The sequence below is a fragment of the Molothrus ater genome, chromosome 18, assembly GCF_012460135.2.
Source record: "Molothrus ater isolate BHLD 08-10-18 breed brown headed cowbird chromosome 18, BPBGC_Mater_1.1, whole genome shotgun sequence".
NCBI lineage: Eukaryota > Metazoa > Chordata > Aves > Passeriformes > Icteridae > Molothrus > Molothrus ater.
Window position 1 is genome coordinate 12,280,582 of NC_050495.2, and position 13,558 is coordinate 12,294,139.

Consider the following 13,558-nt stretch of genomic DNA (forward strand, 5'->3'; position numbering starts at 1 on the left):
CTCTGGAGTTTTAACTTCCAGCTGGGAAGGGCCCAACTGGGAGCTGGAATGCATTGCTCCTGACCCTGTCAGTTCTTTCTTAAGCTGAATTCAGCAGTTTATTGTCTTTGTCTTTTGTTCCAAACTTTCCAAGGAGAAGTTTGGGTTGCCAGGCACAGATATTAATTTCCTTAGCACTGAGAACCCTTTGAGGTGCCTTTGCCAGAACATCATTATCTGTGGGTTTGGTTACTGAGCTGCTGGGAGCTGGGCTGAAGTGAGAACAGGCTGTAAACTGGTTTTTACCTCAAACACTAACATTGCCATGCAGTTTGTAGCAGCTTTTTCCTTGAGGTGGAAGTTTAAATTAATTTTAATTTAAATTTAACTTTTATGTCCTAGGTTTTCCAACAGAGGTCATCCTTGCTTTGGTTTTTTGGGTCTTAAGGATGAAAAATGCCATGTTTTTTGAGACAGCTTCACAAAGAACTAATTGGGAGATTATAAATCTTAGGAACACCTAAGGAAGTTGGATGTGTTGATCCTAGTAGGGAGCTGCAATATGCCTGAATTTGCCTGGGAGAATGGCAGGTGGAGGAAACCTGCAAATTCTCTGTCTCTTTTTGCCCTGTTCCTTGAGATCTTTAAAGCTTCACTTTGATTGCCCAGAGGCCTCCATCACAGAATGATCCTTTCCTGCTCTCTTAATTCACCTTTCAGATCTCTGAAATGGCACAGATAGGAAATAAAAGGCCGGGCAGCATCAGTGCTGCTGTTCTGGCAAATGTTGAAATAATCCATCCAGATAGTGCAATATTTATTGAGCTGCACGTGGCTATAATCAGCAAATTAGAAGTAAAGAATATTGATGTGACGTTGACATGGCCATGCTGATGTTGCCATGGAAGCTGTGGGGTTTTTCTGGTGTTTTAAATACTATTAACTCTTCTCATGGTCACAAGGTTTCTTTTCATTTCAACAAGCAATACCGTGAAATTGAATCATGTTTATGAAGTTATATAAGGCCAGGTGCAGCACTGAGCTCCACTGGGCTTTGACCAGTGCGTTTTTCTGTTTCTAAAAATATTTGTTCTCCTAAATTGAAAGGCCCAAGCAGACAGATCAGATCTGGCCCCACAGGAAGGACAGCAAACGTGATTAAACTGATGGAGGAGAGGAGTGGGAACGGACAGGGAACAACTCGTGCTTCTCATCCAGGCTCTGCTTGAATCATCTCAGATGCTGCCTAAAATCAGAGTTGTTTTTCTGCCTTTCCCATCCGAGCTGCCACTTCAGATGTGACATTTCTGTGTGTGTATGTGTGAGGGCACCCAGGCTCTCAGTGTGTGCTCAGCTCTGCCCTGCAGTTCCTGCTGCACTTGACCAGATCTGCCTTCACTGTCCATCTGTCCAGACCTCCTCAGGGCTGGTGCTGTTTGCTTGTACTGCTCTCTCAAACACTAAAATTGATGAGGGAACCCTTTGCTTTTCCTGTAACCCCGAAGATGTCACTTGTGTGGTTTCCCTGAGAGCTGTGCCTGGCCATTCTGGGGGTGCATCCCTGCTTGTGGCTGGATCCCACTGGGAAACCTGAATTCCTGATTTCTGAGGGTGTCTGTGATGGTGTTCACAGGGGTCCCAGGATGAGGGAAGAGATGAGAATGTTGACTCCATGTTTCAGAAGGCTTGATTTATTATTTTATGATATATATCATATTAAAACCATACTAAAATAATAGAAGAAAGGATTTCATCAGAAGGTTAGCTAAGAATAGAAAAAGAAGGAATAACAAAGGCTTGTGATTGACCAAGACAGTTTGGACAGCTGGGCTGTGATTGGCCATTAATTAGAAACAACCACATGAGACCAATCCCAGATGCACCTGTTGCATTCCACAGCAGCAGACAACCATTGGTTACATTTTGTTCCTGAAGCCTCTCAGCTTCTCAGGAGGAAAAATCCTAAGGAAAGGATTTTTCAGAAAATATCATGGCTACAGGTGTCATTGCCTTTCTTCACAGGGGTAGATCTGTCTCTTGGTTCTGTTTTACACATCAAGAAAAAAGTCCTGCAGAACACCTCAGGTGGTCACAACTCTGCTTTGTGGAGCAGCAAAACCTTGTCGTGGTGCTCCTGCTGAATTGATGTGGTGTTTTATTCCCTCTCTGCCAGATCCTCCTTTACAACCTGGAAACAAACCAGTGTGTGACCAAGGTGGGCAACTCCATGGGTGACTTCTCATGTGTCAACCTCCACAGCAGCCCCCCCAACATGCTGGTGGCAGGCAACAAGGACAGAAGGTAAGTGATCTCCAGCTCCCTGTCCTACATCTGGCCCTGCTGGAATTGCTTTCTCCTCTCGTGTTTCCATCAAGTTGAGGAACAAACTATTAGGTAATAGTTGGATGTGGCTGTCAGTGTGCTTTGTCTGGGAAGCTCCATGGGAAGAGGAGCTTTCTGAGCCATTTGGTGGAGGCAGTTGGTGCACAGCCCAGCGAGACCACTTGGAATCTCTTCCACTTCCCCACCGCCACCCGCAAAATGAGCTTGGCATTTAAAAGCTCACTTTCTGATATTAAAAAAATAACCTAAGGGATGAATCATGGAGGATGAGATGGGCCCTGCTGCCAAATGATGTCAAAAGTGTATTTGGGAACACTGTGATGTCCCTCAGGTGACAGAGAAAAAAAAGAGACTTTCATATGAACAGATTCCAGCTTCTATTTAGCTGATTAGCAGCTTTCTCTTTAACTCCTTGGCTTGGGGAGTAGGATTTTCCCAGCTCAGTGTCTGCTGCCAGGAATGGCCGCTCTGGGAACAGGCAGTGCAAAAGGATTAAAGTGCTTAAAAAGACCCTTTGAGTCCAATTTTTAGATTTCCTTTTTTTGGCGAGTCGTTTGTGGGGTCTGATCCAGTGCACCAAAGGAGATGTGGGATGGCCAGGAGCCAGTCTCTAATGGCTCCTGCTTCCTTCCCTCCTCCTTTCCACACTGGGCACCAGGCTGCAGGTGGTGCTCTGCTCTGGTGCTGGGATCAGATTGGAAGGCGGGCACTTCCCTCTGCCAAATCCCAGACCTCTGTCCCGCCAGTGCAGCAGCTTGCAAAAATGATTATTTTGTCAAACAGCTTTTTTTTTTTCTTTCCTGGAGAATAGGGAGTGTGAGCAAGCCTCACACTTTCTCAGCAAGGAGGATAAAGGAAATAGCTGAAGTTTGACAAGTGGAATTGAATCCCTGGGAGGTTTTTTCCCTCTTAAAGCAGATAATTGATTTTCCAAAGCACCCCAGTGAAGTTACCTCCAGTTTTGTTCCCCTGCAAGATGATGGGAGAGGAGCTGGAGTTGCTGTCCCTCCCCTTTATAGCAGAGTGGGTGTCTGTGCCCTTCCCCTCCAGAAAGCTTTAGGGCTTCTCAGCTTTAGCACTGGCTGGGTTCAGGGGGTTGGATGTCACTAGAACAGCAAGGAGTTAGGGATGAACAGTTGGGAAGATAAGTTTGGCATCCAGGGGGCAGGAGCAGAGCATCTCAGAGGCCACATCCTCCTGTGGTGCTGCAGGAAGGTGCTGGGCATCCACAGGTGGAACGAGACTGGGATCTCCATGGCCACATTATGGAGTGAGTTTATGGAACAGGGACTGTCGGAGCATCGGGGGCAGGATGGTTGGGACACACAGAGACCAGAGATCTCTGGGGCCAGGTCAGGAACTTGGGGTTCATTGCAAAGGGCCTGGGGGCAGGGCCCTGCTGGGAGCTGCCAGGCACAGCTGGAGCAGGACTGAGAGAAGAGAGGGGCAGAGAGGATGAGAGGGGAACAGAGTAAAAGGGTGAGAGAGTAAAAGGGTGAGAGAGTAAAAGGGTAAGAGAGTAAAAGGGTAAGAGAGCAAAGTTCCCGTTACAATACCATAAATCTTTTTCTGTGTTGAATATTCTAATTCTCACTAACCAATCTAGTACAAGATACAAATCCTACAGCATTTCCATACAGCCTGTAAGAATCACTACGTTACCATACTGTGTTACATTTTAAACCCTAAAATCTCCTCTTTGGGCCCCTTCTGCCAAGGTGTAGGGTCTGCTCTGACCCTTGGGCCTGTCTGCAAGCAGAGGGTGTTGTTCCATCAAAAGGGGATCACCTTCAGCCAGCCACACCATTGTTTTCCAGTTGTTCAGTAACTGAGGGATCTCAAAGCTTGCTTTCATTTCAATCTCACTTATAGTTTCTATATTCTCAAAATCTTTTGCCAGACAATCATATTTGTAAGGCTTTCCTGTTCCATCTTCCCCAACAAGGGACCTTGCCATGGGAGCTCAGGCTGCTGCTGGCCAGAGGGAGCACTTACTGCTTGAATTAAATACAGCCATTTCCCAATTCCACCTGAATCTGCCCTTCTTTTACTCAAAATCATGATTTTGAAAAGTAATACTCACAAAATGGTTTTGGTAGGACCTCTAAAATCTGTCTTTCCATCTGAAATTCCTGCTGAAGCACTGCTGATTGATTTGATTCCTGAGCTGTGCTTTGCTCTGGCAAGAGGCCTCCTCTCCTAGCAGGGAGCGTGTGCTGATCCTGCTCTGCCTTGCTGGGAGCTGGGCTGAGCTGCTTGGGAAAGCAAACATATGGCAAACCCTGAAAGGTGTGGATCCAAACGTGTCCCAGGCTCTCCTGAAGGCCAGGAGCTCGCTCCCAAGGCAGTGTGACAGGAGGGGCCAGGCCTGGCCTCCAGAACAGCTCCCTGGAGCTGGGATGAGTCCGGAGCGCTCCCACTGAGCCCAGCTGCCCAGGCAGGACGTGCTGGGCCAGCTCTGTGTTACAGCATCACGTGAGATTGCCAAAACATTGTTCCTTTTCTTCCTTAAGGCACATCTGAGCAGCCAAATGTGCCTCTGGTTCTCCCAGGGCTGGGCCAGCATGGGAGAGCCATTTTCACCTGCCTGAAAGCTGGGTGCTTCCTCATGGGATAGCAGGACTCACTTGGATCCTGGCTTCCAGCTGTGCTTTCCAAACAGGAGCAGCTTTGCTTGCTGGGAGAACACACACAGGAGAATGAGCCCTTCCAAACACCCCATCCTGTCCCAGGCTGGAGCCAGAGCTGCTCTCTGCTGGAGCTGGGCACTGAGGAACCCTTGCCCCTCATGCTGTGGGCTGGGCTGTTGCACACAGAGCGTGTTCTCCTCCCTGTCAGATGGATGCTGCTCTGCTGGAGCTCTGGCCTGCTCTGCTGCCTTGTCTCTCAGTCCCTGCAATGTGTTATTTGTAAAATCAGATGATGCAATCTCTGCTGGAGAAGGGGAGAGGAAGGACTTGCAGCACCATTAGGATCCTAGCAGGGGGATGGAATGAAGTACAGTTAATGTGTTGGAACAAGTGTGTTTTGGCTTTTTCTGGGATTAATGTGTACCTGATGGGTTTGTTCCTGATGGCCATCAGCTGGGAGGAACTTGCTCTGGCTTCTTCTCAAACCTGAGATCAGTGTTTCCCCTTTCCTTCTGTTTTCACTTGCTGCATTTTTTGTTTATTCATGTACTTTGCTTTATCTCTTAATCTTGATAAATAAGGATCAAACCCCACACTTCTTTGTGATATGAGCTGGGTTTAAAACTTAAAACCATCAGCTCTAACTGGTATTGTGGCCTTGTGGCAATCCTAAGGTCTTAGTCTGTAGTTCTACTTCTGGCTGAGTCTTCAGTTTATTTCTCTTCAAAATGCTTTGTCTGGGTGGCCAATAATATTAAAAAATAAGATGTACCTAAAAACTGGCCACAGTCAGTTGCATTTTTGAAGTAAACAGATCCTGGTTGCTGGGTGCTTGCTTTGAAAATTGGTGATTAAATCAAGGGTATGAACCTGTAATTCCCTATCTTGTCTTTTGAATTGCCACACATAAAATCTCCTGTGGAATCTTTGCAGTAATAATCCTTTCCTTGATCCTGGTAATAATATCACCCCTGGTCCATAGTGGATGTGGGCATGTACCAGGGCTGGGATGGGTTAGCAGGGTGTCCAAAATGGGTGTGTCATAGCTTGTGGCATTGCTGATGATTTGGGAGGCACAGGGAGAGGAGCTTTCTCCAAATTTCACTTTTATTTTATATCATAACTCATAGAATAATGGAATGGCTGGGGAGGGACCTTAAAGCCCACCCAGTGCCACCCCTGCCATGGCAGGGACACCTCCCACTGTCCCAGGCTGCTCCCAGCCCCAGTGTCCAGCCTGGCTTTGGGCACTGCCAGGGATCCAGGGGCAGCCCCAGCTGCTCTGGGCACCTGTGCCAGGGCCTGCCCACCCTGCCAGGGAACAATTCCTGATTCCCAATATCCCATCCATCCCTGCCCTCTGGCAGTGGGAGCCATTCCCTGTGTCCTGTCCCTCCATCCCTTGTCCCCAGTCCCTCTGCAGCTCTCCTGGAGCCCCTTTAGGCCCTGCAAGGGGCTCTGAGGTGTCCCTGGAGCCTTCTCCTCTCCAGGTGAGCACCCCCAGCTCTCCCAGCCTGGCTCCAGAGCCCCTCCAGAGGGGCTTCCAGCCCTTGGAACATCTCTGGTGTCCCCTCTGGACTCTCTCCAGCAGCTCCAGGTCCCTCCTGTGCTGAGACTCCAGAGCCTCTTTAGGTCCTAAAATCTGCAAAGACTCAGAGAGGTCCCGTGTGGTGAGAGAAATCTGCCTGAAGAAGATCTTTGATAGCAGAAATCAGGATGAAAATTCAGTGGTGAGGAGGATGTGCCTCACTGCTTTTCCAGCCATGGAGCAGCAGTGGCTCTGCTGCTGTCCCAGGTGTGTTTCCATAACCCCAAATCCTTGTGCTGTCAGAACCTGTCACTGTTGAGACAGTCACAACCCACAGAAGAGCACCATGCATTTCAGAAAGCTTCTCTCTGTTTATTCTAACAGCATGCTGTCTGTTAGACCTTCTCAGAAAGTTTCCATTTATTCATTTGCCACAACAAATCCACACAGTGCTCGCTGGCACAGAGTGGTCTCCACTGCTGTTTTCAGCCATGTCCACCTGCAGCCCCCCTCGTTTATCTTTTCTTCTTTTCAGTTTCCATGTCAACGACCTTGATAGAATTCCTTTAAGTGACTCTTAGCACCTCTTCTCCAGCTGACTCTCCCTGGCTCACACAGCAGCTGTCAGCCCCTTCCAGGAGACCCCATGAGCTGCATGTCCAGAGCTGTCTTTGTGAGTCAGGGGGTTGAGCTAGGAATGCAGCTAAGGTAGTGAAAAACACATGCATATTTAAATTAAGAGCTTAAATGAATTTAGGGGCTAAGTTAGAAATGTAGTTAGCAAAGATCATATAGAGCTTAACAAGGAAATTAATTGAATAATTGAAACAATGTTGGGAATAACAGGTGATATATGAAGTATTGTAAGAGTGCAGGAACCATAAATACCACTGGCTTCTAAGAACGAGAGGAGGTTTGGACTGTGACCAGCAGGCCAAGGAGCCCTGCCAGCTTGACACAGGTGAAGAGTTTAGCATGAGGAAGAAGTTTTACTTCCTCTTCAGATGCCCACCAACCCAATTAAAGGGGACAATTGCACGGCCATAATGGACATTCAGCTAATTATAATAAGAGGTGAGTGTGGGTGTGACAGCCTGGTCAGAGAGAAAGCTGGATAAGGTTTCCCAGAATCAGCCTGGGAAGCTTTAGGGAGCTGGAGATAAACAATGATGGCCAAATATTAAAACAACCTGCAGGTGGTGTTTTTCTAATAATCTGTTTTTGTGTTTTCGTCATAAGATTGTTTACAAATGGATGTCCTGTTAATTAGCCAGTCATGTGAAATGTATTGATTAAATGACCAATCAGGTCCACCTGTAGCAAACTAAATTATAAAAGGAGAAAGGATGAAATAAATGAGGCTTTTTGCCACTTTGCCTTCTGATCCTACTACTGTCATCTCTGACTCAGTGGTGACAGGCAAGAGCTAATGTTTATGTAAAAAGAATCTCAGGAACCATCCTGGAAACCATCTTGCAGTATTAATCAAAAACCAATGTACCTTTATTGAATGACCACAGCAAGAGGTGTTGGGGAGGAATTGGGGAAAAAGGGAAGAATAAGGAAAAGAGGGAGGAAGAGAAGGAAGGTCTATAGCTACCAAACATAGAACAGTGAAGTCCTTTGATGTCCAGCCAGTGGAGTTCAGCAGGTCACATCCAGGGAGATCTCAGGGTTCCAGTTCATTCAAACCCTTATTATATCCTCTTTTTGATGGGGGAAGGGGATGAGTTGTCACCCTGATTTTTTAAGTTTTTCTAAGCCTTCTGGTGTTTACATTCTTGTAGCCAACTTTCTCACGCACTTTATGTAAATAACTCATTGGTTTGCATTCTTTTATGGAGGAGGAGAAATTTGATAGACTGTTAGTTTGTCCAGTGTCATTGGAGAGGTGGCACTGTCACCCTCCAATCCACTGTCACTTTTGGAAATCTATAAATGGAGTCAGAAATTAAACTTCCCTTTTCTTCACCTTGAGAGCAGCAGTGTGAGCTTGGGTTGTTTCATGTCCTATAGCAACAGATGAATCTTGAAATCAAATCAAAGGTAGTCTATTGTGTTTTTTGGGGGAAAAATGGTATTTGAAGAAGGGTGCACACAGTCCATGTTCTCAGCAGTGGTGAGAACCATTGTCTCTTGGTCCACTGCTTGCACCTGCAGCTTCCATCTTGCTTTGGTCAGCTTACCTCCCCTGGGTTGGGGGTTTCAGTCCCAGTCCTTGGAAGGAAGGGGGGGGCTTTTTCACATAGGGGTTTCATGTCTCAGGCCTTGATGGAGAGGTTTCTTCCATCTCAGTCTGTCTGTCATGGTGGTTGTAAAGCAGGTGAGGGGTCTTCTGTGGGGACCACCAAAAAACCTCAGGAGAAGTCCAGCCAGGCTGAGAGGGGGGACAAAATTCCAGGACTATTGTTGCAAAAAGGGCAAAGTACCCCTCTTTTCCTTTCACTGGGTTCAGTGTAGCATACAGCAAACACACCTGTGAACAACAGCTTAGCACTGTGCTCAGGCCTTGGGGTCCTTGGCAAGCAACTTTCTCCAACAGGGCCAGAGTTCCAGACAAGGGTCCTTTTCTTCAGTGGTCCCCAGTCTCTGTCCCTTTCATGATGACTGTGAGGCAGACGAGGGAAACTTTGGACAGAGACTTACAGCCACCCAGCCAGTTGTGGATTAATTAAATTGAAAGAGTTGTAGATTAATTAGCTGTAGAGTTGTGTGTCTCTGGGAGCCTCTCAGGGACCCTGGCCAGCCCCGGGTCAGCAGACAGCAGGGGACACTCCCTGTGCCCCGAGGGTACTGAGGGCAGCCAGGCCGGTCACCTTTGCAGCAGGAGAGACACCAGAGACATGGGTAGAGGATAAAAGGGCCGACTCTTAGCAGGGGTTAATCCAAGGTTTTATTCCAGGAGTCCCAAAGGAGCTCCTGCACCTCAGGGAGCTCCTGCTGAGAGCCCTGGGAGAGGTGCCAAGGTTGCATTTAAAGGGAGGTGGAAACCCAAAGTAGAGAACATTTACTGACCATGAGTGACCCTGAGGGATGGGTACTGAGAATGGACATTTAGGACAGGATCTGGGGTAACACTTGTGGGGCTGACCCCTGGCCTCTGGCTGATCACTCGATGTCCTGGACCGAAAGTTCTGGATGGAGGGGATGGGATGGTGAGTGACTGACAGAGAGCCAGGGTGGGGATTTGGGGGTGATCTCAGCAAAGGAAAGGGATTGCACAGGTACAGGGAGGGGGGTACAATCTGGGGTAAAGCATTTGGGAAAAATACAAACCCAAAACTATTACAAAGTATAAAAGCACACTACATCAGTTGTGGATTAATTAGCTGTAGGGTTGTGTGTCTGTGCCTCATTGTGCCTGTTCCCCAGGGTGAGGGTGTTCGACCTGCGGTGCGGTGAGGCCGTGTGCTGCGTGCAGGGGCACCAGCTGGGCGTGTGCTCCGTGCAGATGGACGAGTGGAAGGTGGTCAGCGGAGGAGAGGAGGGGCTGCTCTGTGTCTGGGACCAGCGCATGGCCACCAAGCTCTGGGAGATGCACGCCAGGTAACCCGGGGCTGGCGGGGCTGGGAGAGAGTTTTGGGGGAGTTCTGTGTGGTTTGGGGATGGGTTGTCTCCTCACATGGAGCCCTCTGTGTTTCTGAGGGGTTCTTTAGCTGTTGGTGCCTTGTGAAGGCCGGCCTAGAACAGAGACCAGACAGAGCTAAAGGATAAAGTAGGGATTTGTTGAAAGGACCTCCTCAATGGATCCACCTTGGGCAGCACAAGAGCCCAGCCAGGCCTACACCCAAGATGAACCAAAGTGGTCACAAAATGGACAAGTGGTCACACTTATGTAAATTCTGGTCCGTTTGCATATTGGAGTTAATTGTTGTCTCAGTTTCGAAAGCCAGGTGTCTGCTAAGGAAGGCAGGAGCCTCCCCTGAAATGGAAAATGGAAACCCCCTCTATCTGAATTGCTATAAATTTGAAATTAAGGGGCTCTCAGGTAAAAAAAATATGGGAGCAGGAAATAACAGTTCTTTACTAGGGAAGAAAATAAAAAGATAAAATAAACAATGCAGTAAATTAAAACAACACTGCCAGAGTCAGAACCCAGCCTGACACCCTGTGGGTCAGGGTGCTGGCAGCAGAACCATTGGAATTGTGGCTCAGCCCTCCTGCAGTGGCAGGGCTGGTTCTGCTGGAGCAGGGATCCTGGAGAAAGGTGCAGTCTCTTCCTCTGAAGATCCAGGGGCAGAGGCAGCTGCTGTTGCTCTGGGCAATCCAGTGGAGAAGCTGTGCTGGTGTTCCAGAACCTCCAGATTATATCCAGTAGGAATGCTTGGCTGGTGTTCCAGAACCTCCAGATTATATCCAGGTAGGAATGCTTGGCTCCTCCCTCTGGGCTCACATCTCCCAATGGGATGCTGTAGTTCTTATCAGCCATACAGTGACATTCAATGGCTGTTATCAGCAGGTGTCTCCCCTGAGGGAGGATTGGGTGTGGAAGAGATAAGGGAAACTGCCCAATGAACAGAAGACAACTGCCATACAGATGGCAAATAGAATACAGTCTGCTTGGCAATCCAGGACAATTGTCCAATTACAGCTCCAGCCCATAAATCCCATCCTGCTTGTTTTTCTCTCTTCAGCCCAAGTTGTTTGTGCTCTTGGGCCTGAGATTTGGATCATTTGTCCTTGGTCCCCAGCTAGAGCAGGAATTGTCTCCCTGCTCTGTGCACAGAGCTCACCATCCCATAATATGAAGCTCAGAACTACACACTAAAGCAGCACAGAATATAAAAAAATAGAGAAGCTAAAACCTGAGGCATCACTGTCATGGCCTTTTTACTCATTAGCTGAGTGTTCCAGTTGGTGCTGGGGAGCAGGGAAGTTGTTCCCCCTGGATTTTCCATGAAGTTCAGTCAGTGACTTCTCCCTGCCCCAACCCCAAGCTCTATTTAGCTGTGGAACCTTGGGTTTGACATGCTGGACTGGCTGTTTGGAGAGGAGCTGGTTCTGGCTGTGCCCATCCAGTGCATCCATCACTGTCCCTGTGCTTCTGTTCACCTCATCCTTACATTTCCTTAATGGTGAGGATCAAAGCATTTAAACTCATTTAAATATTGAAATACCAGTTTGTACTGAGCACAAGGAACACAGTACTGAAAGTACAAGCAGAGATCAGCATCCTGGAGCTGACACTTTGTACAGCTGAGTGAAATTTCCTGATCAAAGCACAATTCCCAGGCTTTGTCTGGATAAAGACTTGAGGGTTTAGCCCCTTGTAAGTCTAGGTGATAACCATAAAATGAACAGATAAATCCTGATTTCGTTTTTTTTTTAATTAGTTTTAATGCATCTTCCTCAAAGAGGAGCTAGATGAGGTATTTACAGGCAGGGAAGTTCAAGCTGGAGTTGTCATTGATTAATAGCAGGTATCACTTTGTGTGTTGACCCTGGGGATGATAAAGCCTGTTGTGATGTGGCTGATGCATTAAGGACAATATTCCATTGATTGTCTCCTTGGCATGTTCATTAGTGCTGCTCCAGGAGCAGGGCAGGCAGGGCAGGGCTGAGCTCAGGGATGTGCTCCAAGTGAAACCATTAGATTAAACAGGTAGAAAACAGTGTTTAATCTATAGAGCAATCAGAAGGGATCACTTCAATCAAAAGGCTTTCCTAGATGAGGTGTGTGCTGTTATCCCTGCCTGTGGCCCCCTGCCAGGATTGGAGCACAGGAGCAGGAGCTGAGGGAGGTGACAGGAGACACATTTGGGGTGTGGAGATGAGCCATGCTCAGCTGAGGAGAGCAGTGACTCCTGCTTGAACACAAAGTGCTGCTGCTGGGTTTGGGCTCAGTGTTCACCAGTGCAAGGGAAAGGAGTCAGGACCTGACTTGAGCGTCCAGAGGAGGGACATGGGGATGGGGAAGGGTCTGGAGGAGCAGCTGAGGGCACTGGGATTGCTCAGCTGGAGCAGAGGAGCCTGAGCTCAGAGCTCAGCAGGGGCTGCAGCTCCTCCTGAGGGACAGCTCCATCTGTGTCTGGGACAGGGACAGGGACAGCTCCATCTCTGCTCTGGGACAAGGACAGGGACAGCTCCATCTGTGTCTGGGACAGGGACAGCTCCATCTCTGCTCTGGGACAAGGACAGGGACAGCTCCATCTGTGTCTGGGACAGGGACAGCTCCATCTCTGCTCTGGGACAAGGACAGGGACAGCTCCATCTGTGTCTGGGACAGGGACAGCTCCATCTCTGCTCTGGGACAAGGACAGGGACAGCTCCATCTGTGTCTGGGACAGGGACAGCTGCATATCTGCTCTGGGACAGGGACAGCTCCAATCTCTGCTCTGGGACAGGGACAGCTCCATCTGTGTCTGGGACAGGGACAGCTCCATCTCTGCTGTGGGACAGGGACAGCTCCCATCTCTGCCCTGGGACAGGGACAGCACCCAGGGCATGGCTGGGGCTGGGCCAGGGCAGGTTGAGATCAGGGCAAGGTTCTTCCCCCAGAGGGTGCTGGCACTGCCCAGGCTGCCCAGGGAATGGGCACAGCCCCGAGGCTGCCAGAGCTCCAGGAGCCTTTGGGCAGCAGTGCCAGGGATGCACAGGGTGGGATTGTTGGGGGTCTGGGCAGGATCAGTGATCCCTGGGGGTCCCTCCCCACTCCATGGCTCTCAGCTTGTGCCTTACTGTGCGTTTCTAAACCACTCAGTGCAGGGTGTGTGGGGTGTCCTTCCCCTTTTTTTGGGAAGCATCCTGCCCTTCCCGGGACTGCTGCAGTCCTTAGGGCCGCCAGCCCAGCCCAGCCCAGCCCAGCCCAGCCCAGCCCAGCCGCATCCATCCCTCCCAGACGCTGCTCTGCCTTCCAGCAGCATTTCCTGGCCTCCCCGTGTGTTCTGGGAAGAGCCCGCTAGATGGGGATAGAAGATGCGGGATGTGCTCCAGGCCGGAGGAGCCGGGAGTGCAGGTTCCCCGCCTCTGGCTGCTGATTTCAGTCACTCCGGGTTCATCCAAAGCCGGTCCTTGCCCAGCTCTCGGATTTTGGGAGCCCAGCGCAGGTGGCCGCTCACGCCGGGCTCTGGGTTGTGTT

At 49.1% G+C, this 13,558-nt stretch overlaps 1 protein-coding gene across 1 annotated transcript in view; it reads left to right on the forward strand.

The window, feature by feature from the left end:
* Positions 1–13,558, forward strand: part of FBXW8 (F-box and WD repeat domain containing 8) — a 61,286-nt gene that overhangs the window by 45,384 nt on the left and 2,344 nt on the right. Inside the window, exons 8-9 of the mRNA XM_036393523.2 lie at positions 2,153–2,280; positions 9,853–10,026. Of these exons, the coding sequence (XP_036249416.1) occupies positions 2,153–2,280; positions 9,853–10,026 (302 nt within the window). The remainder of the gene's footprint in view (positions 1–2,152; positions 2,281–9,852; positions 10,027–13,558) is intronic.